The sequence below is a fragment of the Camarhynchus parvulus genome, chromosome 15 (genome assembly GCF_901933205.1).
Source record: "Camarhynchus parvulus chromosome 15, STF_HiC, whole genome shotgun sequence".
Taxonomy (NCBI): domain Eukaryota; kingdom Metazoa; phylum Chordata; class Aves; order Passeriformes; family Thraupidae; genus Camarhynchus; species Camarhynchus parvulus.
The window spans coordinates 9,997,316-10,025,100 of record NC_044585.1 but is presented as its reverse complement, the minus strand read 5'-3'; the positions used below and the strand labels follow the sequence as shown (position 1 = coordinate 10,025,100).

The following is a 27,785-nucleotide window of genomic DNA, read 5'->3' as shown; positions in this document are numbered from 1 at the left end:
GCCACGCCCCTCAGCGCACGCGCGCGGTTTTGGCGCCAAATCCGAGTCCCGCCCCCTCTCCGTTCCGCGCCGCTGCCGCCCCTCACTCAGTCCCGGCCGCTCTCGCTCGCTGCCTGCCCCGCTCCGCCGCAGCCATGATCGGGCAGAGGACGCTGCATTCCTTCTTCAGCCCTGTGCCAGCCAAGAAGCGCGGGCGCTCCCCGGAGCCGGGCGGCGATTCTGAGGTAGCGGTCGGGGGGCTGAGGGAGCCCGCGGCTCCAGAGGAGGGGAGAGCAGAGGGAGGACAGGGGCCTGGTGGCGGCATGTCCGTGCCTGGCTCTGTGTGGCGCTCTGAGGGGGCCTGGGGGCGCTGCGGGCCTTTTCTGAGGGGAGCTGGAGGGGGGGCACAATTTCCAAACTCCCGCGCCACTTCACGCGTGGCTGAGCTGCCAATCAAGCGGCCACGCTCTGCTGCCGCCCAATGGGCGCTGATTCCCTGCGTGACGTCACAGTTACTAGGTGAAAACCTCCCCTCCATTCGCGGCGAGCCAAGGGAGAGACGCGACCTTTTTTCCCGCTGACCAATAGCGAGCGGGCGTTTGTGCTCGCTGCTCTGGGCGGCCAATGGGGGCGCGTATTGTGTTTTGCAGCGCGACCGCCGTGCGCGGCGGGGCCGCCCCTTGGGCGGGGCGTGACTCGCCATGGCCGCGCGTTGTGCAGCCGTGGCTGGGGCCGCCGTGGCCGCGTGTTCTGCAGTCATGGCCGGTCCCGCCGTGGCCGCGCGTTGTGCAGCCGCGGCCGGTCGCGCCGTGGCCGCGCGTTGTGCCGCCGTGGCCGGTCCCGCCGTGGCCGCGCGTTCTGCAGTCATGGCCGGTCCCGCCGTGGCCGCGCGTTGTGCAACCGCGGCCGGTCGCGCCGTGGCCGCGCGTTCTGCAGTCATGGCTGGTCCCGCCGTGGCCGCGCTGCTCCGCCGCCCCAGGCTGCCCTCCCGCACCCTCCGCAGCCACCCCCCTGCCCGCTGCTTGCAGGTGAGCGCCGCCAAGAAGGCGAAGGAAGCCGGCGATCAAACGAACCAAGCGCTGAGCGCGGAGCAGCAGGAGCGCATCCGCAAGAACAAGGAGGCGGCGCGGCAGCTGCTGGCGGAGCGGAACGTGCCCCCGGGCTTCGGCGACAGCTGGCGGCGGCAGCTGGCCGGGGAGTTCTCCAAGCCCTACTTCGTGGAGGTGAGCGGCGTTCCCCGATCCCCCCCGCCGCCCCGAGCGGCCGCTGAGCCCCCGCTGTCCCCGCAGCTGATGGCGTTCGTGGCCGAGGAGAGGAAGCGCTACACGGTGTATCCGCCCCCCGAGCAGGTCTTCACCTGGACGCAGATGTGCGACATCTGGGATGTGAGTGGAGCGGCGCTGTGGGGCTCTCTGAGCTGCTGAGGGCAGATTAAAACCCTGAAAGTGCGGGGTGGGTGCACAGACTCGTTCCTTTAGTGTTTGGTCCCTTAAACTTGGATCCCGTGGGATGGGGATGCTGTTGTTTGGCTCACCTAACTCATAAATCCAGCCTTCCCTTTCATGTCTGATACCAACCCGTGATTTTATTGTTTTATTACCCTCACAAGCCACTGAACTTCCTCTGGTCCTTTTGATCTTTTTTCTGGTGTTTACAGCTTAACCTAGCTCACAGTTTTTTGATCCTGTACATCTCTTGTTCTTTTAACTGATCAGTAAAGGACTATTAAAGAAAATAAGGCAACACAAAGTAATGTTATTTCTAATAAAAGCTGTCAAAAATACCACAAGTGTGGCATGAAGCTGAAATGGGATGAAACTTACTTTGAAATTAACAAGGTGATTTTTTGTGACTGTGAAAATGTTGATCTTTTGCACTCAAATGATATTAGTTATATTCATTATTTTGGCAGCAAAGCCATAGGGATGTTAATCCCTAGAGTTAGGTGGGCTCTGTGCTCTTTAGCAATGAGATATCTGGGATTTAACTTCAGTTTCTTGGAGAGATTGGTTTGTGGCACTTCTTCATCTCTAATTTAGGATAAAGCTCATTTATAAACCTTTCTTTTTTCACTCTCTGGGGAATAATACTGATTACAATTCAGTGCTAACCAAGGTCTGCTTTCAGGTAAAGGTTGTTATTTTGGGACAAGATCCATACCACGGACCTAAGCAAGCTCACGGGCTCTGCTTCAGTGTCCAGAAACCTGTTCCACCTCCCCCCAGGTATGAAAATTTGCAAAATCCCTTTTTTATTTAATTATTTGCCGTTCTGTGGTCCTCAGGGCTGGGAAAATTGATGTGAAGTGGTTTGCAACTACTTGAATTTGAGTTGTGCATCACCTGGAAGGATAATTCTGTGTAGTTTTGGTGATACTCTGGATGTAAATTTTCATTTCCAGTCCCATTAAAGCTTCCAGGCAGACACACAGAGTCCCTGCCTTGCCTCTGCAAATGGCTTTATTATCTTCAATAATAAGATTAAAATCAATGCTTTTCCTTCCTTCTTAGAGCAGTAAGTGGTGCTGCTTGCTCTTGTCATATTAAAAATCTTCTGCTGGTTTGGTTTGCAGCTTGGAAAATATTTACAAGGAGCTCTCTGAGGACATTGAGGGCTTCACCCACCCTGGCCATGGGGACCTGACGGGCTGGGCCAAGCAAGGTGAGCTCAGAGACACTCAGTGATGTGCCCCCTGTGGAGCAGGAAAGAATCTTATCTAAAACCCAGCCCTGTGGTTGGAAATAATCCACCTGTAGGAGAGAAAAATCACTTCTGAGCGCCTTAAAATGAAAATTTGCTTCAGCGGGAAAAAAAAAAGTTTGGATGCCAGAATGGTTTGGGTTGGAAAGGAGCTGAAAGCTTATCCAAGGGACACCTTGCACTCTGCCAGGCTGCTCAGAGCTCCATCCAGCCCGGCCTTGGGCAGTGCAGGGGTGGATTAACCCTTGTTTCACCCTCTTTGTGGGTGTGCTTTGTTTGCCAGGGGTGCTCCTGCTCAACGCGGTGCTGACGGTTCGGGCTCACCAGGCCACGTCCCACAAGGAGAGGGGCTGGGAGCAGTTCACGGATGCTGTGGTGTCCTGGCTCAACAAGAACCTGCACGGGCTCGTCTTCATGCTCTGGGGAGCCTATGCCCAGAGGAAAGGCAGCTCCATCGACAGGGTACACCTCCTTCTCCTCAGCCCTTCCCTCTCCCTGCTTTTCCCCGCGGCTTGGTGGACACTAGAGGGCACTTCCCTTACAGAATTGGGAATTTTCCCTGCCTGAACTCTGTCAGATCGAGCTCTGCTTCAGCTCCAGCTTGGCCTTTGCCAGAATTAAGCAAGAAAAGTGGAGCAAGTGTAAGCAGCTCCTGTTGTTAGCAGTGTCCCACAAGGACAGAGCTGTTTTGTGCTAGCTGAGGGCTCATGAATCAATATGGAATCTGCTGGTGGCATGACAGCAGTTGGGAAATGCCAGGGCATTTATGGCTTTGCTTAGTGGGACAGAAGTCTTGGTCCTTGTGGCTGGATCTTTGGATCTGAGGCTGGTGCAGGAGGGGCTGTAAGGGGAGATCACACCTGGCCTGGAGCAGGAGGAACAGGAATGGGGGTAAATTACCTGCCCTGGAGGAGGAGAAGCAATGAGGGTAAATCACCTGCCCTGAAGGAGAAGGAATGGGGGTAAATCACCTGCCCTGGAGCAGGAAAAGGAGAAATAGGGTAAATCACTGGCCCTGGAGCAGGAACAGCCCAAACCCTGCCAACCTAACAAGTGGTTTCCTCTGCTGTTCCCAGAAGCGTCACCACGTCCTGCAGACGGTTCATCCCTCACCCCTCTCTGTCAACAGAGGGTTCTTTGGCTGCCGGCACTTCTCCAAGACCAATGAATTCCTCAGGAAATCTGGGAAGAAGCCCATTGACTGGAAAGCACTCTGAGCTGGGGCTGGGGCTTGGGAGCAGCCCCTGGGCCATTTCTGAGAAACTCCTGCTGCTCTGAGAGTTGCTCTTGGGGTGTTGATCAATTTCCGAACTTTCAGAGGTGGTTATGTTTTTGTTTTAAATGTTTATTTTCTGAGAGCATGTTGGAGTGTTTGATGGACAGCTCTGCTGCTGGAATAGATCTTAGCCTGGTTTGAAGCAAAAAAAGATCCCAAACAGCAGAGGTCTGTATTAATTTGTGGTCATTTTGGCAATGGGAATTTATTTTCAGACTCTGGTGAAGGGATGTCAGTTCTTACTGAGGTGCCCAGCTTTTGTGCATGCTCTGCTGCCTCCTTCTCACACAAATCCAGTTTGCCTATTTAGGGGGAATGGAGCTGTCTCCATGGGAGGAAAAGGCTTTTGGTTTTAGCTTTTTGCTACAGATTTATTACAAAAATGGCTTCTCAAGGCTGTAAAGAAAATACAGGGTCAGGAGTGTTGCTTGGTGTATCCATGATCTCAAGATTTTGGGATAAATCCTCCCTTCAGCCACAGGGAGGCTGTGACCAAGACCCTTGGTAATGCTTTTGAGGTTTTTTTTTTGGCATTTAGACAGGAAAATCAAAAGGTTTTAGGTTCTTCCCGGGTGTGGAATCACCTGGGTGACAGGTGAGCTGTGCTGACCAAGGACCAGGGGGTATTTGCTGATGGCAGCAGTGAAGGTTTGTTCATTGACATCTCCCAATTCAGGGACTGATAGTTGCAAATTACTTCAGATCTTTTTAAGATCTTAAAAGAGGGAACTTTGTGCTTTGCCACCTCAGGAGCAAATTAAGCTTTCCACCTACTGTTGGCAATAACTTTTAGGATTTGCAGGAGGAAGAGGTGTTGACTTCATCCTTGTGGGTTTCCAGCCCATCTTTGACTTTGTAATTCCTTTAATGGAAATGAAGAGCTCTTATTTTTTTCTGGGAATTACACCAGTTTTTATAGAATATCCTTGTAACCCTTCCTCTGTTGTTCTCTCTGAGCTAACACTATCACCAGTGAATTTACACTGTCTGTGGCCTTGCTGTATATGTTGTTTGCTTGGGGTTTTTTTTTTCCCCGGTGTGTTTTTTTAAATAAAAATGACTTTGTTTACATGATCTTGCATTGGTATTTTAACTCGGGGAGGGAAGGGGGGGTCCCTGTTCCCCCCAGGGAGCCAAACCCATGAGCATGTCCTTGTCCTCGTCCCCGTGACCAGGCACAGGGCCAGGGCACCTTTGTCCCCCAAGGATCGGGTGTCCCCCTCCCTCCCTGCACCCTCATCTGCAGCAGAAGTTTTCCAGACACGTTAGCAGGGAAATATTTCTGCTTGACGTGACCGTCACGTGCGAGACCAAACTGCAACAGCCGGGCGGGGGCCGGCCCGTGCTTCCCTTGGGGGCGGCCCCGGCACCGCGCGGGCTCCGGCCCGGGGAGAGCGGGGAGGGACAGATGGACACACGGACTGACCGCTGACACCGCAGTGACCTGGGAGCCCGGCGGGGTCCGGCGCGGAGGGGGCACCCGGCTGGTAGCCATGGTGAGGGGGCGAGGGCCGAGGGGAGGGCGAGGGCTGAGGGGAAGGTGAGGGGCGAGGGGAGGGCGAGGGGCTGAGGGGAAAATGAGGCGCTTTTCCCTCACCCCCATGCCCAGCTCTAACTGGGATAATCGACCGCACTCACCGCGCTTCGGGGGTTCCGTTCAACGTTCCCCGGTGTGAGGGCCGGGCTGGGGGCCGCCATCCTGAGGGTGCTGTGAGGGCCGGGCAGGCCAGGCCGTGTCACCCCTCGGCTCCTCACGGAGCTCCGCTCCGGCTGAGGGCGGCCGGCACCGGGCGCTGCGGGACGGGGCCGTGGTTTCAGCGGCACAGCCGTGACCGGCGTGCTCTGTCTCCCCCAGGGCCCGTGAATGCTGCCGGCTGCGCTGCTCCTGTTCTCTTTGCTGCTGCTCCTTTGGGCCAAAATGTCTAACTCTCAGTGCGAGCAAAAGAAGGAGCCGGAGGAGAGCCCCGCCGGGCCGAGCCCCTCGGGCCGGCAGAGCACTCCGGGCCGGCAGAGCCCCCCGGGCCGGCAGCAGCCGCCGCCGCGGGCCGGGCGGGCGGGCGCGGAGCAGGAGCAGCTCGCCGTGTACAACCCCGCGGCGCTGCGCCGCCCGGCCCTCGCCAAGTTCGTGCTGGGCTCCTTCGACGACAACTCCTCCGATGATGAGCTGATGGCCACGGCCTTCAGGGTGGGCCGGCGGCGCAGCAGCCTGGCCGGGGTGGCGGGTACCGTCCCCGAGCCGCCCACCGTGAGCGCCATTCTGGAGCCCAGCGCCGGCATCAGGTACGGATGGCAACCCCCGATGGCCGCAGCGTGGTCGGATAGGGATGTCCCGGTTAGGGAGGGCGGGTGCTTGTGGTGGGTACATTGCTGTTGGTAAAATTGGGGTGCACATGTGCTGGTGCTCCTCGGAACCACAAGGTGATTCCCCCAATCCTGCTGCCTTTGAAGGGAGGAGAGCCAGTGTCCTTGGCTGTGTGACAGCAGTGCCACCTGCAAGAACCAGGGCAGGGGGTGCCCTCCAAAATCTCTGGTTTGGATGTGGGGCAGCTCACTCCCTGCTGGCTGCACCGGGAAGCTCCCATGGGAGCACAGCTGATATCGAGAAGAAACAACTTGGAAGCCAAATGCTGCTGCCTGCCCCCTCCGGCTGCTCTGCTCTGGCTAAAAATAACAAACCTTTAGCTGCAGGGACATGTTGTGACACTCGATAGCCCGACGGTGGCTCTTGCCACACAGGGTTTGAGGTGGTGCTGCCAGCAGTATCCATGCTGCTCTTCCATCCTTCCACAGATAAGGAATTTCCTTATGTCCTGCCTGAGTCACATTGTAAATATGGTTGGTGACCTTTGCAGGACAGGCTTTGCAGGGGCTTTGGGGCTGGGGGAGGGCTCATTGGAGTAGCTCTAGGCTCTCTGGGGTGGTCCTGGGCTCAGTGACAGCCACCACATCCCACCACAGGCCCAGCATGTCGGGGCCAAACCTGGCGAAGAGGAGCCACAGGAAGATGGACCTGCAGCGGGATTTTTCCGTTGCCTCCCCAGCCGAGTTCGTCACCCGCTTTGGGGGCAACCGTGTCATCGAGAAGGTCTGTCCCACACGTCCCTGCTTGTGCCTGGCTAGGGGGTCACTGCTTTTCACAGGGATGTCTTTGAGCACTGCCCAAATGTCCTGTGTCTGCCGGGCTTGGAGCAATGGCACCCCAGAGCTGTTCATCCCATGGCTTCACTCGCTCTCATGGGCTGGGACAGGGAGCCCCATGCAGCAGCTTGGCACAAACGATGGCCAAAATCCCTTCCTTGGTTATGCCCAGTGCCAGACATCAGCAGTGTTGTTGAGGAGTCTCATGCTCTGCTGGGGTGTACAACCAGCTGTTGGAAATCTCCTGATTAGCACAACCCCCCTGCACTGCTGTCACAGACATATTTTATGAAAAATCCTTTCATTAGGATCTTTTCTCCTTAGAAGCTGAGAAGCTTCAGCTTCTCCATGTTTTGCTGCCTTGGAATGTGATTTGGAGAATTGTTTACCCAGCTTGTGAAATTGTTTTTACTTGATGACCAACGACAGCCACCTGTGTCGAGGCTGTGAGCAGTCACAAGATTTTATTATCACTCTTTTTTATTCCTTTCAAGCATTCTGATGAAATCCTTTCTTCTATTCTTTAGTATAGTTTTAATGTATCATTTTCTTTTAATATAATATATATCATAAAATAATAAATCAGCCTTCTGAAACATGGAGTCAAGATTCTCGTCTCTTCCCATGTCGGGGATGCCCTCAATTCCTACATTTGGTGACCCCGAGTGAGGAACATTACCACACAGTGCCATCCCTTGGGGTAGCAAGGCCAGGGTTCACCCTGCCACCCCCTGTCCCTGTGTCCCCAGGTCCTCATTGCCAACAATGGCATTGCTGCTGTGAAGTGCATGCGCTCCATCCGCCGCTGGGCCTACGAGATGTTCCGCAACGAGCGCGCCATTCGCTTCGTGGTCATGGTCACCCCCGAGGACCTCAAGGCTAACGCAGGTAATTCCTGAAAATATCCCCAAAAAGGAAGTTCCCTGCCTGGGGCTGAGCTGGGGCAGCCCTTTCCTGCCTGGCAATTGAGGGCTCTGCACAGCCTGGAGTCACACAGTTTACTCCTGCGTAGCCAAATCCAGGAGTAAATAATTTTTCCCTGCTCCAGCCTCCCCGGGATGGAGGATTTGGGAAGGGGATCTGGCTCAGGGGATCTGGCTCAGGGATCTGGCTCCCACCGCTCCCCGTGCTCTCTTGCAGAGTACATCAAGATGGCAGATCACTACGTGCCTGTCCCTGGAGGGACAAACAACAACAACTACGCCAACGTGGAGCTGATTGTGGACATTTCCAAGCGGATCCCAGTCCAGGTAGTGGCCATTTGTGTCCCACCTCCGTGCCAAGGGCAGTTCCTGGGCAGAGGGGACACCCCATAAGGGGGTCATGTCCCTGTGTGCTGAGGAGCTGGGCACGGTGGGAGATGCCATCCACTGCTGCTTCTCCTTGTGCCAGGCGGTGTGGGCTGGCTGGGGACACGCCTCAGAGAACCACAAGCTGCCAGAGCTGCTGCAGAAAAACTGGGATAGCTTTTCTAGGTAAGGTCTCACTGCTTCTCTGTGCTGGGAGTTGGGCTGGTGTGTGCACTCACAGTCACTGCCAGGGACACTGCACTGGGAATGCCCCTTTGGTGCCTCTGGCATGCCCAACCCATGGAGTGGCAGTCCTCAGGCTGGTTTCCTGGGGCATTCCCAGGAATCCTGCTGTTTTTTAGGTTTCCCTGTAATGTTCAGGCTGATGCAGTGTTCACAGAGGAACACTGGGTGGGAGCAGACCTTGTGGGATTCCCAGTCCTGAGCTGGGCAGTGGGTTTGGGGAGGTTCCTTTCCTGCATCCCCAGTCCTTGCAGAAGGCTGGTGGGGCCAGCTCAGTGATGTGGGGATGGGCTGGTGGATTGAGCATCCCCTCAGCTCTTTTCTCCCTCTCCAAAGGTCCCCCCAGTGATGCCATGTGGGCACTGGGGGACAAAGTTGCCTCCACCATCGTGGCTCAGACCCTGGAGATCCCCACACTGCCGTGGAGTGGGAGTGGTGAGTGCCTCTTCACAGCCCCCACACCCTCCCTGCTCCTCTCTTCCCTCCTCCCTGCCTCTCCTTCCCCCAAAACAAGCACCAGGATGGGGATCTTTGGTCCATCTGGCCACACATATTGGGGACCCCATTGCAGCAGCTGATTCGGGCAGAGGGATTTTGGAGATGGGATTTTGGAGTGCAAGGAAACAGGAGAAATGATGGAATCCTCAGCTCCCTGGTCACACCCAGCATGCCACCCCAGCTGTGCCACCCTGGTGGTGACCACAGCCCTGGCCATATCTGCAGGTCTGGTGGCTCAGTGGTCTGAGGAGGACCAGAATCAGCAGCAGACCATCAGCATCCCCCTGGAGACGTACGCGCAGGGCTGTGTGAAGGACGTGGAGGAAGGCCTGGAGGTAAAGCTGAGCCTGTAGGCAGCTGCTTATCTCTTGCCCACCATGATTCCTCCTCAGAGCCTGCCTGTCCTGGTCCTTCTGCCTCCCAGCACACACCTTGGTGACACAAGGCTGTGCCAGCAGCAGTTTGTCTCACTGAATGAATGTCACTTGGGATAATCCTGCTCGGGGATGCCTGGAATAGTGTGGGCTGTCAGGGTGGTGTGCTGGGGTCCAAACACTACAGTCACCCCAGCCCTGACCCTCTCAGGTGGCCACAAGGATCGGCTACCCCCTGATGATCAAGGCAGCAGAAGGTGGCGGGGGCAAAGGCATCCGAAAAGTGGAGGCAGCAGACGAATTTAGTGCGTGTTTCCGGCAGGTGAGAGGTGCCTGGAACCCCCATCCCTGTTCCGTCCCATCCCGGCAGGGTCCTGCTCCCACCCGGGGCACCTCCCACTTCCTGCCGCAGCTCTGCCTCCATCCTGGGATGAATTTCGGGGAGTGATGCTAGAGCAGGACTCTCTCCCCCACTGCAGGTGCAGGCGGAGGCGCCCGGATCTGCCATTTTCCTGATGCAGCTGGCACAGCACGCGCGGCACCTGGAGGTGCAGGTCCTGGCAGATGAGTACGGCAATGCCATCTCCCTCTTCAGCCGCGACTGCTCCATCCAGCGCCGCCACCAGAAGATCATTGAGGAGGCACCCGCCACCATCGCTGCCCCCGCTGTCACCGAGATGATGGAGAAGGTGGGTGGCCTAAGGGCAGCAGGAGGTTTTAGTGGGAAACTGGGCTGGGTTTATTGAGGTTTTAAGGAAGGGAGGGATCCTGAGCTGAGCAGGACTCCTTGTCTAGGGTGGTGGGGCACAGGAGCAGCCTCCCCAGGGAAGCAATCACAGCCCTAAGTGTGCCAGAGTCCAGGGAGCGTTTGGACTTCCAGGCACGCGTTAGGTTTTGGGGGTGTCCTCTGCACAAGCAGGAGCTGGATGCTGATCCTGCTGTTCCCTTCCAAGCTGGGATTCCATGATCCAGGGGTTTCCCTCTCCCGCAGTGCGCTGTCCGCCTGGCGCAGATGGTTGGGTACGTCAGTGCAGGCACCGTGGAGTATCTGTATGGGGAGGACGGGAGTTTCCACTTCCTGGAGCTGAACCCCCGGCTGCAGGTGGAGCACCCGTGCACGGAGATGGTGGCGGACGTGAACCTCCCGGCTGCCCAGCTGCAGGTACCTGCACACACGGCTCACTGCAGGGGTGTTAGAGGAGGCAGTTTGGGCATTTAGGGAGGAGCACTGGGCTGGAGCCTGGCAGAGGGAAGCTGCCCCCTATCCCAGCATGGAGGGTGCAGGTGAAAGAGGTGTGGCAGCTTTCCTTCTACTCTGGCTTCCCATTGGGAACTCTCCATTCAGACTCTGGCGGTGTCTCTCTGGCAGCTCAGGCCTTTGTCTCTCCTGCAGATTGCAATGGGCATCCCCTTGCACAGGATAAAAGACATCCGGGTGCTCTATGGGGAGAGCCCCTGGGGGGACACCCCCATCTCCTTCCACAGCCCCTCCAATCCCCCCGTGCCCAGGGGCCACGTCATTGCTGCCCGGATCACCAGCGAGAACCCTGAGGAGGTGAGCTGGGGTCGGGGTGGGGACAAGGGGACGCTGCCACCTGTGGGGTTGAACTGGGCATGGTCCTCCCCAGCCAGACAATGTTCATGGGATCGGTGCAGTCCATGGGGGTTCCCCTTCCCTGTCTTGCTGCACGAGTCTCAATCCTGGTTCCTCCATCTCTGCTCTGTTTTGGCTCAGGGTTTCAAGCCCAGCTCGGGGACGGTGCAGGAGCTGAACTTCCGCAGCAGCAAGAACGTCTGGGGGTACTTCAGCGTGGCAGCAGCTGGAGGGCTGCATGAGTTTGCTGATTCCCAGTTTGGACACTGCTTCTCATGGGGAGAGAACCGGGAGGAGGCCACCTCGTGAGTGTGGCAGGATGAGCTGGAGGGCGTGTCCTTGGGAGGAGTCACAGTTGGTGTGTGAGCTGGGAAAAGTGCTTTTTATCTGACAGGACCAGAATGGTGCTGCTGTGCTAAGCACCTGGCTGTCTGACCAAAGCCAGAATGTTTTGGACTGTGGTTGTGCTACAGTCTCAGTTCATCCACCTGGTCCTCAAGGACATGAAGTCGTCTGCTGGGCATTGCTTAGTGCGATCAGCACCAGTGTCCATCAGGAACTGAGCAGCAGTTTCATGGACAGGCTGATGGGGCTTGGAGTAACTTGATCTAGTGGGAGGTGTCCCAAGCCATGACAGGGGGTGGAACAAGAGAATTTTTAAGGTCCCTTTCAACCCAAACCGTGCAGTGGTTATAAAGGTGCTGGGGGCTCAGGAGCTCATTGCCCTAGGCTCTGAAACTCCCCAGTTCCCTGTGCTGGGCGCCAAGTGCCACCTTCTCAGTCATCAATGAAGGGCTTTTCTCCCTGAAAGGAACATGGTGGTGGCCCTGAAGGAGCTGTCTATCCGTGGGGATTTCCGGACCACGGTGGAATACCTGATCAAGCTGCTGGAGACAGAGAGCTTCCAGAACAATGAGATCCACACGGGCTGGCTGGACCACCTGATCGCCGAGAAAATGCAGGTGGGGGTGATGCCCTGTGGTCACCACTTCCTTTCCTTGGGTTAAGATCCAAACCCTGTTGGTTTTGCCCCCGCAGGCAGAGAAGCCAGACACGATGCTGGGGGTTGTCTGTGGTGCCCTGAACGTGGCAGATGCTGCTTTCAGAACGTGCATGAGTGACTTCCTGCACACGCTGGAGAGGTGCGGAGTGGGGGCTGCACAGGGGGGGCTCAGTCATGTGGAGTCATCTGATTCCACCAGATTAGGTTGCTCCAAGCCCCATCCAACCTGGCCTTGAGGAATTCCAGGACTGGGGCAGCCACAGTGGAGACCTGAGTGTTGTTCTTCTGGGACATTTTCCTTCCAGTTTTGCTTTACAAATTTAGTGACAGTAGCACTGTGACAGGCAGGGACAGGGGTATCTGGATCCTCAGCTATCACTTTGGACAGTAGGAAAGGCTTCCCATGGCTGGGAAAACAGTTTTCAAGGGGAAGTGGCTTGGCTGTGCAGTTTGTTTTTGTTGTTGAATATCAAGGTTATTCTTCCAGGCTTGGAGGACTCCCAGGGCTCTCCCATGTGCCTTATCTGAGTGTTTTCCCAGTGCCTGGCCTCCCTCCAGGTCTGGCTGTGCAAGGTGCTCATGTGGGTCACTTAAAGCTGACACTTGTCCCCTCTGGTAACCATTGTGCCCTCCCACCAGGACTGGGAGCACTGCTGACATCCCACAGCTTGGAGAGGCTGGGAATGCCCTGAGGCCTGATCCCTCCATTGTGTTTCAGGGGCCAGGTGCTGCCAGCAGCCTCTCTGCTGAACATTGTCGATGTGGAGCTGCTCTATGAGGGTGTGAAGTACATTCTGCAGGTGAGGACAGGGCTGTGCTGCCCCCAAACCAGCCACAGTGCTTCTCAAAGGGTCAAGGACATGCTTCTGTCCCAAGGGAGAAAACTGAAATAAATACAAAGCTGTCCTTTAAAAATGGGCAACATAAAAATGAGCTTAATAACCTCATAGCCTTAATAACCTCATTTTAACCTGACAGACATTTTCATACACCCCGTTGCCCTGAGTTTATTAAGGGACTTCATTTTCTTGCTTTTAAACCAAATTATTTGGACTTCATGCAAAACTCCTTACTCAGGATGAACGTGGCAGGTGAGCCATGTGCTGCATGAGCTCTGGGCTGTGAGTTAAACCAGTTCTGGGCTGTGAGTTGAGTTATACCAGTTCTGGGCTGTGAGTTAAACCAACTCTGGGCTGTGAGTTGAGTTAAACCAGTTCTGGGCTGTGAGTTAAACCAGCTCTGGGCAGAGTTGAACAGCTCCTGGGTGCAGCCTGAGGTTGTGCCTCCTGCCTTCCTAGCACAGCCCCATCCCATGGCAGCAGCCATTGCACTGAGCATGGGGAGGTGCCTCCCCAGCTCCCAGCCTTGCTGTCCAGTGTGTTTTGGGGTTGCACTGAGGGTGTCCCCTGCCCGCAGGTGGCCCGCCAGTCGCTGACCACCTACGTGGTCATCATGAACCGCACGCACATCGAGATCGACGTGCACCGGCTCAACGACGGAGGGCTGCTGCTCTCCTACGACGGCTGCAGCTACACCACCTACATGAAAGAGGAGATCGACAGGTACCCTTTGCCAGGGCCCTCATCCCTCCTCCCCAATGGCCACCAGCCGGCTGGTGACACCTTTCCCTGTCCCTTAGGTACCGGATTACCATCGGCAACAAAACGTGCACCTTCGAGAAGGAGAAGGACCCGACGGTGCTGCGCTCACCGTGCGCGGGGAAGCTGCTGCAGTACATGGTGGAGGACGGCGGCCACGTGGACGAGGGGAAGGTTTATGCAGAGATCGAGGTGAGCTTTGCAGAAGAGCTGGAGGAGCAGCATTTTTGGTGCTGCTGGCTTGGTGACCGTGTGCCTTCCTCGCCAGGTGATGAAGATCATCATGACGCTGGCGGTGGAGGAGGCGGGGCAGCTGCACTACATCAAGCGGCCGGGGGCGCTACTGGAGGCCGGCTGTATCATCGCCCGCCTCCAGCTGGATGATCCCTCCAAAGTGAAGCCTGTGAGTCCCCTAGGGGCTGCTATCCCCTCCTGCCAGCTCCCAGCTGGCATCCTGGGAATGCTCCCCAGGAGCCAAAATGGAGGAGCTGCTCCAGTGGGGCATCACATGCCATGTCCTTGGGTTGTCTTTGGGTTCAAGTGCTGCTCCACATGGATTGGTCTGCTTCCTCGATGTGCAGGCGCTCACATGCACTAAAAAGTGCATTTATTGCATTAAAATCTCCAGTTTTTCCATGTTATTTTCATCATGAGACACTGTCAGATCCACTATGCTCAATGTCAGGTGCTTCCTCATATCTGACCCGTACCATGGGCTCTGCTGGATTTCTGGGGCAGCTGCAGCTCTTGGGAGCTCTGTTTCTGCCAACAACAACAGTTGAGCCCACCTCCCTCTGCCCTCTTCAGGCACAGCCATTCACAGGGGGGCTCCCAGCCCAGCAGACCCTCCCCATCACCGGTGAGAAGCAGCACCAGGTTCTGCGCAATGTTCTGGACAACCTGACCAATGTCATGAACGGCTACTGCCTGCCTGAGCCCTACTTCAAGACCAAGGTGGGTGTCAGGCACCATGGGTTCCACCCAGTTGCCACGAGGCCAAGTCCAGCAGCACCAGCTTCTGGTCCTGCAGGTGAAGGAGTGGGTGGCACAGCTGATGAAGACCCTGCGGGACCCTGCCCTGCCCCTGCTGGAGCTGCAGGAGATCATGACGAGCATTTCGGGACGGATCCCGCTGGCTGTGGAGAAGTCCATCCGGAAGGTGATGGCGCAGTACGCCAGCAACATCACCTCCGTGCTCTGCCGCTTCCCCAGCCAGCAGGTGAGTGCCAAAGGGGGCTCACATCCTCTTCACTGGAGCCAGCTGGGAGCTCCTGCCTCAATTTGTGCTGCCAAGATTTTATAACAAATGAAACGAGGGAGGGAAATCTGTGGAGGTTGATATTTTATATGTGTATTTGCTTCTATGTGTGCCTTTCTTTTTTATATTCGTTTGTTACTTTGCATTTTTCAATATGGGGAAAAAAAACAAAGGAAAGGCTCTGGGTGGAGTAAGCAAAGGAGGAGATGGCAGCCTCGTGCCCCTGAGCCACCCTGGACCTTGTCCCCTCTCCCCACAGATTGCCAACGTGCTGGACACCCATGCAGCCACTCTGCAGAGGAAGGCTGAGCGGGAGGTCTTCTTCATGAACACTCAGAGCCTGGTGCAGCTGGTGCAGAGGTGAGCCCCATATTGTCGGTGACCCCCATGTCCCCCCACAGCCACCTCCTCACAGCATGATGGGCTCTTTGCTCCCCAGGTACCGCAGCGGCATCCGGGGCTACATGAAGGCAGTGGTGCTGGACCTGCTCAGGCGCTACCTGCAAGTGGAGACACAATTCCAGCATGGTGAGGGCTCGGAGCTCTCTGGGGGAACTGCAGGGCTCTCTGGAGGAGCTGCAGGGCTCACCAGACCCTGCCCCACAGCTCACTACGACAAGTGTGTCATCAGCCTGCGGGAGCAGTGCAAACCCAACATGACCCCCGTGCTGGAGAGCATCTTCTCCCATGCCCAGGTGGCCAAGAAGAACCAGCTGGTGATCATGTTAATTGTGAGTACAGCTCATGCCTGAGACTCCAGGAGCAAAGGCTGGTAGCAGGGAAGAGTCAAGACAGCTCTGCTCTGCTTAAGTGTCCATTCCTGCCTCATTATTTATTTTAATTATTTTCCCTCTGTGGTGTTGTGTGACTATGCTTGGGTCAAAGAGAGCCCATTTTTGTGCCTTGGGTCTTGTCCCCTTTGGCTGCATGGGGCTGGGGGTGCAAGGTGAAGCCATCCCACACAGTGATGAACCTGAGCTGAGCCATGGTGGTTGTGACATTGCAGGACCAGCTGTGTGGCCGTGACCCCACACTGACAGATGAGCTGACAACCATCCTCCATGAGCTGACACAGCTCAGCAAGACCGAGCACTCCAAAGTGGCTCTGAGAGCCCGGCAGGTCAGCCAGCACCATGCAGTGCCATCCCATTCCTGTCCCTATCCCTGTCCCCCAGGCTCCCAGCTCCTCTCTCCCCTGGCAGGTGCTCATTGCCTCTCACATGCCCTCCTATGAGCTGCGGCACAACCAGGTTGAGTCCATCTTCATCTCTGCTATCGACATGTACGGACATGAGTACTGCCCTGAGAACCTGAAGGTTGGGAATTGCACATTTTTCCAGAGGGAATTCGGGTGGCTTCAGGGAGGGGGTCTGGCTGGAAGTGGTTTAGTCTTAAAAACAGCTAAAAATCACTCAAAGCCCTGCACTAGTGGCTGTGTGGAGCAGAGGAGGGCATGCACCCCAGTGCTGCCAGTCCCTATGCATTGCTCCATGTTCCATTTGGGAGGGAACAGATGTATGGATTCATGTCTGGCTTTAGTGGTTTCCCCATGGTGGGCTGGGTGTTCCATGGCACCCTGGTGACCAGTCCTGCACAGCTCCACATTGAGGGACCCCGTAAATAGAGCAGGGAGGTCTCAGTTCATCCTTGCTCTAAATTTTCCTTTCTTCCCACAGAAACTGATCCTGTCAGAAACCTCCATCTTTGATGTGCTCCCCGTGTTCTTCTACCACACCAACAAGGTGGTGCGCATGGCAGCGCTGGAGGTGAGGCCTGGGGGGCACAGAGGGGGCCTGAGGGTGGCATGGGGGGCCCTGGGGTGGCAGGGGCAAGGGGATACCTCCTGTGTCCCCTCACAGGTGTACGTGCGGCGGGGGTACATCGCCTACGAGCTGCACAGCCTGCAGCACCAGCAGCTCTCTGATGGCACCTGCCTCGTGGAGTTCCAGTTCATGCTGCCCTCTTCCCACCCCAACAGGTACAGGGGTCCCTCCCACACACCTGTCCTGCTCCCCTGGACACAAAGCTTTTCTTTTCACAAAGCTTTGAGGTTTGTATCATCCCCTCTGTGCAAAGTGGGTGCTGCCACCACACCGTCCTGTTGCCAGTGGAGCAGGATGAGCCTTCTCTGGGTCAGGGTCCCCTGTGGGAGCTGTGTAGTCCCACATGGTGCCTTCTCCACAGCTGACACTTGCTCCCCATGGCAGGATATCCGTCCCTATCAGCATCTCCAACCCTGACCTGGCCCGGCACAGCACTGAGCTCTTCATGGACAGCGGCTTCTCCCCCACGAGCCAGAGGATGGGAGTCATGGTGGCCTTCCGCAGATTTGAAGATTTCACAAGGTGGGGGTGCAGGGACATACCTGGCTAGAGTTTGTGCATTTTGGGTCATTGGAGAGCAAAATGGCGTGGAAAAGCCACAACTGGGAGCAGCTGGACTGTGCTAGAGGCAGCTCCCGTTCCCAGCATAGCTGCAAACTGGGTATTCTCAGTACAACACTTACCTTGTGGGGACATGAGGAATATGGGGAAAGCTTACATGGCACAGATTAAATCCCTTTGAACATTAACGCAGCAGAGCTCAGAGCTGCATTTCATAAGCTGCGGGTTGGCTGTGGGATGGTGGGGCCATTGTGCTGGTACCTGTGTCCCTGTCACACTGTCACAGTGGGTCCCTGGCACTGTCCCTTCAGGCAGGAGGTGGGCACAACATGCTGGCTTGTGACCCCACCTCTGCTGTTTGGGCAGGAACTTTGATGAAGTGATCTCGTGCTTCTCCAACTCCTCGTCGGACAGCGGGCTCCTTAGTGATGCACAGGCCACCACCTACGATGAGGAGGACACCAAGGTGGGCATGAAGCTGCTGCTGGCACCCCCAGGTGGTGTTGGGACAGCATTGATGCTGCTGGCCAGGGTTGACTGTAGGGTTTTGTTGCCAGAACATTCGTGAGGAGCCAATCCACATCCTCAACATCGCGCTCTGCTCAGCTGACCACGTGGAAGATGAGAAGCTGGTGCCCATCTTCAGAGCCTTTGCCCAGTCCAAGGTCTGTTGCTGCGGCTGGACCCTCTTTTTGTTAACCCTGCAAGCCAGAACACTGTACCCCAAGACACTGCCTCCTCTCCATGCAGTGCACCCCAAAATGCTGCAGTTTAGGTTTTGTTTGCTCCCTTGGTGGAGATGTTTAAGCTCTCTTAAGTGGTGGCATTTTCTGTTTCTGTGTAGAAAAATATCCTTGTTGAATGTGGTCTCCGGAGAATCACATTCCTCATTGCCCAGCAGGTGAGAGCAATTGAGATTCTGACATCTGTAAATACCTTACAGACACAGCTCTGAGTGATGGATGGACCCACTGTGCTTCAGGAGCTGGGAATTAATTAATGAGCAATTCAATGAGTGATTCATCTCCTATATAATCCTTTATCCTGCTCATGTTTCCAGTAATGTGGTTCCTGCAGAGCCACTCCATAGCTTTAAGCTGCCTTTAGGAGCCATCACAGAGTAGAAGCCCAGAGTGTTTGGGGTGAGAAGGAACCTTAAAGTTCATCCTGTTCCACTCCCTGCCATGGGGTAGAACTCTCCACTGTCCCAGGTTTCTCCAAACCCTTTCCAACCTGGCCTGGGACACTTCCAGGGGTGAGGCAGCCACAGTTTCTTTGGGCAGCCTGTGCCAAGGGCTCACCTCCCTCGCAGGGAACAATTTCTTCCTGAAATCCAAATGAATCAATCCCTCCCAGCCCTTTTCCCTTTAGGGGAGAACAAAGCCTGCAAAGTTTTTTTTTTAAATGGAGAATCAATCAATGGAGAATCAGCAGTCCTCTGTGGACCAGGCCTATTCACGTTGCCTTCTCTCTCCCTTTTGCTGCAGAGAGAATTCCCAAAGTTCTTCACGTTCAGAGCCAGGGACGAGGTAAGATCCCGTGGGAGCGGTGCCGGTGAGGCGCCGGCGTGGCCCTGGCTCACGGCTGTGCCTGGCAGTTCGCAGAGGATCGGATCTACCGGCACCTGGAGCCGGCGCTCGCCTTCCAGCTGGAGCTGAGCCGCATGCGCAACTTCGACCTGACGGCCATCCCCTGTGCCAACCACAAGATGCACCTGTACCTGGGGGCTGCCAAGGTTCAGGCGGGCACCGAGGCCACCGACTACCGCTTCTTCATCCGCGCCATTGTGCGCCACTCCGACCTCATCACCAAGGCAGGGTGGCACCCGGGGGCGCAGTGAGGGTGCAGGGGTGGCCTGGCCCTTGCTGAGCCACCTGCCTCATCACAGGAGGCTTCCTTCGAGTACCTGCAGAACGAGGGCGAGCGGCTGCTCCTGGAGGCCATGGATGAGCTGGAGGTGGCCTTCAACAACACCATCGTGCGCACTGACTGCAACCACATCTTCCTCAATTTTGTGCCCACCGTCATCATGGACCCGTCCAAGGTGTGTTTCTTGGGGTCCTGTTTCCTCTGTCCTGGAAAAGTTGCTCTGTCATCCCCTGTGCTCAAGACCACTGCACAGATGGGCAGCCAGCCCCCACCATCTTTCTCTGTCCACAGTGGAGAGGGTGGATATCAGCACCAGGCCCATGGAGAGACAGAATGGGCTCACCCAAAGCAAATCCAAAATGGCTGTTTGGGGTGGACATGCAACAGGGCTGCTCCAACCTTGGCATTGTGTGTCCAGTGTTGTCCTTGAGGTCACTAACCCCCCTTTGTGCCATCTCCTGTGCAGATCGAGGAGTCGGTGCGCTCCATGGTGATGCGCTACGGCAGCCGCCTCTGGAAGCTGCGGGTGCTGCAGGCCGAGGTGAAGATCAACATCCGCCTGACGCCCACTGCCACCGCCATCCCCATCCGCCTCTTCCTCACCAATGAGTCCGGATATTACCTGGACATCAGCCTCTACAAGGAAGTGAGGGACCCCGGCACTGGCAGCGTGAGTAACCCCAGCAGTGACTGCAGGAACCCAGCCATGGCTGCCCGAGTGCTGCCAGCTCCAGCAGAGCTTTAGGGGGGCTTCTGCAAAACTCCTTGTGAACCCGCAGTGCTGGTCTGCCCAGAGCCCCCAAACTTCCAACAGCATTCCCACAGCTGGGTTGGTTTCATCCATCTGTCTGCATCCAGTTGGGGTGGTGCTTTGTTCAAAATGTGCTGAGCTTCATCCGTCTGGGTTCCTTGGGTTGATGCTGGTGTGGAGCTGGGCAGTTTTGAACGCTGGAGGTGATGGTCAGTGTTAAGGTGTCACTAGTACTGGCAGCACATCAGTGTGACAGTCCCCTCAATAGCAAAAAAATGGGTGGAAAATCACCTTGACCAAGCAGGGCTCAGCAGTGCTCCAGAAAAAGGGTCACCATGACATCCAGGAAAGGCATCAATGCTCTGCTTTTCTCTCCAGATCATGTTCCAGTCATATGGGGACAAGCAGGGGCCTCAGCATGGGATGCTCATCAACACCCCCTATGTCACCAAGGATCTGCTTCAGGCTAAGCGCTTCCAGGCACAGTCCTTGGGCACCACGTATGTGTACGACTTCCCAGAGATGATCAGGCAGGTGAGTCCAAATTACTGCTCTTTATCCCCACCCTCCCCAAATATTCCCACCTGAGGAAAAGGTCCCTCTCCTCCGGCCGTCAAATGAGAAAACAAAAAGAGCCCAAGCTCCAACATTTGTGGTTATATGAAACATTTCTAAACCAATTCCTAGCTCTTGGAATTCCTGAAACTAGATGATCTTTAAGGTCTCTTCCAAGCTAAACCATTCCAAGCAATGTGCTGTGTCTCCATAGGCTCTCTTCAAGCTGTGGGGCTCCTCAGACCTGTATCCCAAGGACATCTTGACCTACACTGAGCTCGTCGTGGACTCTCAGGGGCACCTTGTGCACATGAACAGGGTCCCTGGAGGGAATGAGGTAGCAGGGAATGATTTTGAATTGGTCAAAGGAAGCAGGTGGGAATGGCTGGTGGCTTAGTCTGGCTGTGTTTAAAGCTTGGGAGATGCTCCTCAACCATTTTGTCTGTTGGTAAATGCTGCCTGCAGCTCAGCCCCTCAGTGTCTCTTGGACGTGGCACTCAGTACTCTGGTCTAGTTGACAAAGTGGTGATCAGTCAAGCATAGGACTCAATGATCTTGGAGGTCTTTTCCAGCCAGGTTAATTCTGTGATTCTGTAAATGACTCTGTGACTCTCTGGAGATTCCCTGTAACCTTGTGCCGTTTCGAGGCAGGTGGGGATGGTTGCTTTCAAAATGAAGCTGAAGACCCCCGAGTACCCCAAAGGCCGGGACATTGTGCTCATCTGCAATGACATCACACACAAGATTGGCTCCTTTGGGCCTGAGGAGGACCTGGTGTTCCTGAGGGCCTCGGAGCTGGCACGGGCTGAGGGCATCCCCCGCATCTACATCGCCGCCAACAGCGGCGCCCGCATCGGCTTCGCTGACGAGATCAAGCACATGTTCCAGGTGGCCTGGGTGGACCCAGCCGAGCCCTACAAGGTGTGTGTGCACCTCCCCTCCTGCAGCACAGGAAACAACTGAGGGTCTAGCTGGGGAAGGGATGAGCAGAGTTAAACTGGGATGTCAAGTTGTGGGATTAGAGCAGGAGTGAGGCCCTACCTGCACCCAGCACCATGGGGATGGTTCCTTTGGCTTCTCCCATGTGGTGGAGGTGAAGGTGTCAGTGCTGGCATGGCTGCTCTGTCCAGCTCTGGTCCCTGAGCTGCTGCACAGCATGGTTTGGGATAGGTTTGGGAAAGGGCCATGTCCCATGTGTGCATGTGTGTCGGGGGCTCCACAAGTCATCCTTCTCCTCTTTCCTTGCAGGGGTTCAGGTACCTGTACCTGACTCCCCAGGACTACACGAGGATCAGCAGCATGAACTCGGTGCGCTGTGAGCACGTGGAGGAAGATGGAGAGTCCAGGTGAGTCCCATATCCCATGAGACACACAGAGCCACCCCAAGCTCTGCCCTAACCCCACCAGCTCCCACCTCAGCATCCTGCCAGGCACATCATGCAGGTGAGTGCTTCCCACACCACAGCTCCACTTTCTCTGCAGGTATGTCCTGCTGGACATCATTGGGAAGGACAATGGATTTGGGGTGGAAAACCTGAGAGCTGCTGGTACCATTGCTGGGGAGTCCTCCCGTGCCTATGACGAAATAGTGACCATCAGCATGGTACAGTGGGGCTCTTCCCCTCTCTGCTCCTCCCCTCTGTCTTGCTGGCTCTTAAAATCACTATGGGAGGGGTGACAGGATGCAGCAAGCCCTTCACAGCATCCTTCTCCAGGTCTGTGCTGCAGCCCCAGTGACCCCAGGTGTCCCTTTGTGTGTGCCCAGGTGAGTTGTCGTGCCATTGGGATCGGTGCCTACCTGGTGAGGCTGGGCCAGCGTGTCATCCAGGTGGAGAACTCGCACATCATCCTCACAGGTGTCACAGCTCTCAACAAGGTACCAAGCTCTGGCTGCATGTCCTCCATGGCACTGTCCTTCTCACCACTACCTGTGTGTGCTCCTTCCCTGTCCCATGGAACATCAGCCTGGATAGAGGTGTAAATTCATCCTCAGCCTAGAGGGAATTTGCCTGTGCAGAGGTTTGGGCTGACAAACAGAGCAAGGGAGCAGCTCCTGTGTCAGCATGTGTTTCCCTAGGTGCTGGGACGGGAGGTGTACACATCCAACAACCAGCTGGGAGGAGTGCAGATCATGCACAACAACGGTGTTTCCCATGTCACTGTCCCAGATGACTTTGAGGGGGTCTACACCATCCTGCAGTGGCTCTCATACATACCCAAGGTAGGAGGGTACTGCAGGGGGGAAGGAGGGGGATGTCACTCATATCTGGCTGGTGACCTGCCCTTGGGGTCTCCCTTACAGGATAACCAGAGCCCGGTGCCTGTCACTGCTATAGTTGACCCTGTTGAGAGAGAAATTGGTTTTATCCCTTCCAAAGTGCCCTATGACCCCAGGTGGATGCTGGCAGGGAGACCCCATCCAAGTAAGTGAGAACAGCCCAAGGTCTGTGCAGCACTGCTCCCAAATGCATCCTGTAGGTGCAGAAGATGCTCTTGGCTGTGGGTTGGTGCTCAGGAACCCTTCAGGGCTTGCCCTTGCACCACTCCATGTTTTCCTGTGCTCTGCAGCTCTCAAAGGGACCTGGCAGAGCGGCTTCTTCGACCAGGGCAGCTTCATGGAGATCATGAAGCCATGGGCTCAGACCGTGGTGGTTGGCAGAGCGAGGTACTGCCAGGAGCAGGGATCCTGCATGTGTGGCCCCTCACCTTCAATCCCTGTCTGTGGCACTGGTTTTGGGATGGTGGAGAGGGAGCAGTTCTCTGGTGGGGCTGGGGTGGAGGGGAACTGGCCTTGCTGAGCCCACCCTGCCCTGCCACAGGCTGGGAGGTCTCCCCGTGGGTGTCATTGCTGTTGAGACTCGCACCGTGGAGGTGACAATACCTGCTGACCCTGCCAACCTGGACTCAGAGGCAAAGGTAAGTGGGGTACAGCTGGGGCCAGGTGGCATCTGAGAGGAACTGGAGGAAAGGGAGGAGTAATAGCTCAGCATGATCCTTGGGCATAATTTTCCTTAATTCAGGTGAAATCGGGGTGCTGGGGCAGTTTGTTTTCTTCCTGCTGTTTCATGCGGCATGCCAGGAAGAAGTGGCACAGTCTCAGCTGCTCACTGTCTTTTCCAGATAATCCAGCAGGCTGGACAGGTCTGGTTTCCAGACTCTGCTTTTAAAACAGCCCAGGCCATTCGGGACTTCAACCGGGAGCACCTCCCGCTGATGATCTTTGCCAACTGGAGAGGCTTCTCCAGTGGCATGAAAGGTACCTGTGCTTGGGATGAAAGGGACCTGTGCCCACATTCCCATGGTGTGTGACAAAACTCTGTCACCTCTGCCACCCCACAGGGTCCTGGGATGGCCCAGCCTACCAGGGTATGCACCACTCTGGGATGTGGGGTTGAGTTGGGCTGGGGAGGTCATGGGGCATTGCAGGGCAGAGGTCCCAGGGGTTGGTGGTTTCCTGCTGGCTGGTTTTGCAGGATGCTTTGTCTCTCCAGTAGAGAAGGTGGCTTTGGGCAGCTGGGAGGAGGCTGGGACAGTGGCAATGGTTCACCCAGCCCCTGAGTCCCTTTGGCTTTCAGACATGTACGACCAGATGCTGAAGTTTGGTGCCTTCATCGTGGACAGCCTGCGGGACTTCAAGCAGCCGGTGCTGGTGTACATCCCCCCTCACGCTGAGCTGCGCGGCGGCTCCTGGGTGGTCATCGACTCCACCATCAACCCCCTGCACGTGGAGCTCTATGCTGACAAGGAGAGCAGGTCAGCATCTTGAACACCTGTGTGTGTCATCCAAAATACCCATGTGTGTCAGCTGCCTGGACATCTTGTCCTAGGATTTATGCTCCCGTGCACACCAGTCCTTGTTTTACCAAACTTCCCTTCCAGGGGAGGCATTTTGGAGCCTGGAGGAACAGTGGAGATCAAGTTCAGAAAGAAGGATTTGGTGAAGACCATGAGGAGGATTGATACAGTTTATGCCAAGCTTGTTGGACAGCTGGGTAAGGAAAGGGAGTTTTGGGTTGTGGACATTGGTGGTGGTAAGTTAATTATGAGGCTCTAGCACTTTGGTGGCAACCACCAGGAGTCCTTTAGTGTCCTTCTGGGAAAACTCTTCATGTCTTCTGTTGGTGGAGCTGAGAGGATGTGGTGGTACTTTAGAACACCTGTATCTCCTGGGGGTTCTGTCAATGGGTTAAATGGGGCTGGGGTCTTCTCCCATGCTTTGAGATGAATTATGGCCACGGCCACGTTGAATTGGTTCCTGCTGCATTGGGAGTTCCTTTCCCCCATGTCCCTCCAGCCTGCTACAACATGATCCCACAAAGTCCTTGCAAATGCCATCTCCCCTGTCATGTAGCAGGCAGCGAGTGTGGTGTGACCTCTTTGTGACCATGTGTGGCTCTGGTGTCAGTGTGCCAAGGAACGAGCTGTGGCACTGGGCGTGGTGGCTGATGTGGGAGCACAGAGGTGGCATCACCGGGGGTCTGCTCAGCCCGCTGTGTCCCGCAGGGTCCCCCGAGCTGTCGGAGGCGCAGCGCAAGCAGCTGGAGAAGCAGCTGAAGGCGCGGGAGGAGCTGCTGCTGCCCGTGTACCACCAGGTGGCCGTGCGCTTCGCAGACCTGCACGACACCCCGGGCCGCATGCAGGAGAAAGGGGTCATCACGGTGAGCTGGGCTCCGGGGAGGGGCTCCGAGGTGACAGGCAAAGGCGGGGGGAAAATCCCTTCCCTGTGACATCCCTGCCCTCTGCCCTCCATCCCGCTGGAGCCGGGAGCCAGCAGCCGCCGGCAAACCCGGGCTGTGCTCCGGTTTCCGCAGGACATCCTGGAGTGGAAGAGCGCCCGCTCCTTCCTCTACTGGCGGCTGCGGCGGCTGCTGCTGGAGGAGATGGTGAAGGGGGAGGTGCTGAAGGCCAACAGCGAGCTCAGCCACATCCACATCCAGTCCATGCTGCGGCGCTGGTTCATGGAGACCGAAGGAGCTGAGAAGGTACCCCCAGCCCCAGCCTCCTGAGGCACCTCCACAGCCAGGGCATCCCGAGGGATCTCACCTTGCTCTGCCACCATTCAGAGATTTCAGTAGGGTTTCAATGTGTGATGGGAATGTGTGAGGATGGCAGTGAAGCAGCCCTGGTCTAGGACTGGCTCTTCAAATCAGGTGACTCCAGTTGGGTACTGGTGCTCAGTGATGGCAAAATGACCCCCAAATAAACATTTTTTACTTCCCAGAGCAAAAATGGGGTTTTTAGCATTTGGGCTGCTCTCAAATGACACACATGTTGCTGTGCCTGCCTCAGGAAGCAGGACATGCAAAGGAACCATGTTTTACCCTTTTGCTTTTTAAATGGTTTGCAAATAGGTGCAGGTTAGGGGGGAAAAATCCCATGGCCTGGATTTGAGGCTCAAGGAGGAAGCGGGGAGGCTTGGGCTGTGCAGGCAGCAGAACCCCCTGCCCACAGTGCTGCTTTCTCCAGGGCTACCTCTGGGACAACAACCAGGTGGTGGTGGAGTGGCTGGAGAAGCACATGCAGGAGGAGGATGGCACCCAGTCAGCCATCAGGGAGAACATCAAGTACCTGAAGCGGGACTACATCCTCAAGCACATCCGGAGGTGAGTGCTGTGGGAGCTGGCATGAGAAGGGGTCCCTGGGATGGGCACAGCAGGTGGTGGAGCCCAGGCAGTTCTCACTGCAGCCACTCAGGAAACCTTCTCTGCCCTGTGCCTTTCAGCTTGCTCCAGGCCAACCCTGAGCTGACCATGGACTGCATCGTGCAGATGGCTCAGCACATCACCGGCCCACAGAAGGCCCAGGTCGCCCATCTCCTGTCCAGGGTGGACACTGATGATCCCTCCTGATCTGGACAATCGCCACGGGGTAGGAGAAGCACCAGGACACAGTCAGACCTCACCTGCCCACCTGGCTCCTCAGCCCTTGAACTGAAGCCTTGGACTCTTGCTCATGTGCCTAAATAAAGGACACCAGTGCTTTTAAGTATTTTAAGCCATGGAGATGGTCTTGCCATCCATGCAGAGTCCTCTCTGGCACTGGGGGTGCTGCCAGAGGGGCAGATTGGCAGAAGATGAACTTGTCACGAGCCAAGCCTGGAATCTGGGCCTGGTGCAGAACTTGGTTTTAAAAAGAATCCAAAATATTTTCCTGTTTTAGTTGCCAGCCCTTGGCCTTTCAAACAACACCGGGTCAGACACGTCTCATGAGACTGGACAGAGCTGGAGGCACAGACCCCTGGCCAGGGCCATTGTCCAGCTGGCTGGGTTCAAGCTGACCAGGCACCAAGACCAGGAAATGAGAAGCAGCCTCCAAGTGATGCTTTATAAACTGTGAGGAGCAATTTCTGTCATCCTTCCTCTCACTGGGGGGCAAAGAGTAGATGTGGCCATGAGTAGCTGATGGTCCAGGAAAGACCTCAGTGAGCTAATCTGGGAGCTGCTCCCTTGGGAATGTCCAAGGATCCACCAGGCTTTGGCTGACCTAGTTGCCCATCTCGTGTCCTTTCTGGCTCCTGCAGAGCATGGAGAGGAGGGAGGATGGCTCCAGTGTCCTGGTTCCTCCTTGGAAGCAGCAGAGCCAGGGGGAGCTGTCACCTGGTGGGACCTGTACCCTTCTGCTCGGGTAGCCTTTGATCATCTTGGTTGTGGAGGGGAAATTTGAAGTTTTCCAGTGCCTCTGGCTGTGTCATTTCCCCAGCACAGATTTGCCTTGGGCTCAAAAGGAGGAGGTGGGATGGCAATGGAAGGTGGGACGCCTGGCTCAAGTGCAGTGCTGGTATTGCCCTGGGTGAAGGTGTTGGACACCTCCTGGGGCTGGAGCATCCCACAGAGTCTGTAGGAGGTCTCCCTGTCCTGGGGTGGGGATGGGAAGGGTCTTGTGGGTCACTTCCTGGCTGGAAGGTGTCACTGCTGGCAGGCAATAAAGTGAACTCAGCTCCCAAAGAACTCCCTGACCTCTGTGTCTTCTGTCATTGTCCTGAGCAGAGTCTGGTGTCCCTGGCACTGGGCAGCCCCTTTTCTGGGGCACAGGACCTGTTTGGGGTGGGGAACTCTGAGCAACCCTCCTGCCAGCCCCTGTTTACACTCCAGAGCCTTTCCAGGCATTTCAGAGGGTTTCAGGAACAGGGTGACACCACAGAGGAAGAACTCTTACAGTAAATACCTGTAAATTCTTGCAGTAAATATCTGTATATTCTTACAGTAAATACCTGTAAACTCCTACTCTCCTGGAGGATTTGAGCCAAGGATCCACCTTCAACTTGGCCATAGGGTCT

The 27,785-nt window shown here is 56.0% G+C and overlaps 2 protein-coding genes across 3 annotated transcripts; both read left to right on the top strand.

Moving 5' to 3' along the window:
- The first annotated feature begins 47 nt into the window (after nucleotides 1–47).
- On the top strand, nucleotides 48–5,024 carry UNG (uracil DNA glycosylase). 2 transcript variants are annotated; one of them, XM_030958987.1, is made up of 7 exons: nucleotides 48–224; nucleotides 1,008–1,202; nucleotides 1,269–1,364; nucleotides 2,107–2,204; nucleotides 2,552–2,640; nucleotides 2,963–3,141; nucleotides 3,756–5,024. In XM_030958987.1, the coding sequence occupies exons 1-7, from the start codon at nucleotides 135–137 to the stop codon at nucleotides 3,894–3,896; spliced, it is 888 nt and encodes a 295-aa protein (XP_030814847.1). In that variant the 5' UTR covers nucleotides 48–134; the 3' UTR covers nucleotides 3,897–5,024. The 2 variants fall into 2 exon arrangements, with proteins under 2 accessions (XP_030814847.1, XP_030814846.1); XM_030958986.1 differs by lacking the exon at nucleotides 48–224 and having other exon boundaries at nucleotides 835–1,202.
- Nucleotides 5,025–6,058: 1,034 nt separating this feature from the next.
- On the top strand, nucleotides 6,059–26,752 carry ACACB (acetyl-CoA carboxylase beta). The gene is given in 53 exon segments (XM_030958988.1): nucleotides 6,059–6,235; nucleotides 6,914–7,040; nucleotides 7,843–7,981; nucleotides 8,234–8,343; nucleotides 8,486–8,551; nucleotides 8,553–8,568; nucleotides 8,962–9,060; nucleotides 9,349–9,458; nucleotides 9,709–9,819; nucleotides 9,977–10,186; nucleotides 10,489–10,659; nucleotides 10,891–11,052; nucleotides 11,233–11,396; nucleotides 11,903–12,053; nucleotides 12,130–12,233; nucleotides 12,813–12,894; nucleotides 13,511–13,656; nucleotides 13,734–13,884; nucleotides 13,961–14,095; nucleotides 14,500–14,646; nucleotides 14,723–14,911; nucleotides 15,210–15,310; nucleotides 15,390–15,478; nucleotides 15,557–15,681; nucleotides 15,957–16,070; nucleotides 16,153–16,266; nucleotides 16,627–16,716; nucleotides 16,810–16,928; nucleotides 17,158–17,295; nucleotides 17,701–17,800; nucleotides 17,892–17,999; nucleotides 18,179–18,235; nucleotides 18,822–18,863; nucleotides 18,932–19,147; nucleotides 19,223–19,378; nucleotides 19,670–19,873; nucleotides 20,333–20,488; nucleotides 20,724–20,846; nucleotides 21,161–21,430; nucleotides 21,758–21,855; nucleotides 21,992–22,112; nucleotides 22,275–22,385; nucleotides 22,587–22,730; nucleotides 22,812–22,932; nucleotides 23,078–23,174; nucleotides 23,329–23,425; nucleotides 23,630–23,765; nucleotides 24,085–24,262; nucleotides 24,389–24,501; nucleotides 25,013–25,167; nucleotides 25,321–25,491; nucleotides 25,976–26,112; nucleotides 26,232–26,752. Coding segments are annotated over 53 exon segments (6,831 nt in total). The 5' UTR covers nucleotides 6,059–6,122; the 3' UTR covers nucleotides 26,359–26,752.
- The last annotated feature ends 1,033 nt before the right edge of the window (nucleotides 26,753–27,785 follow it).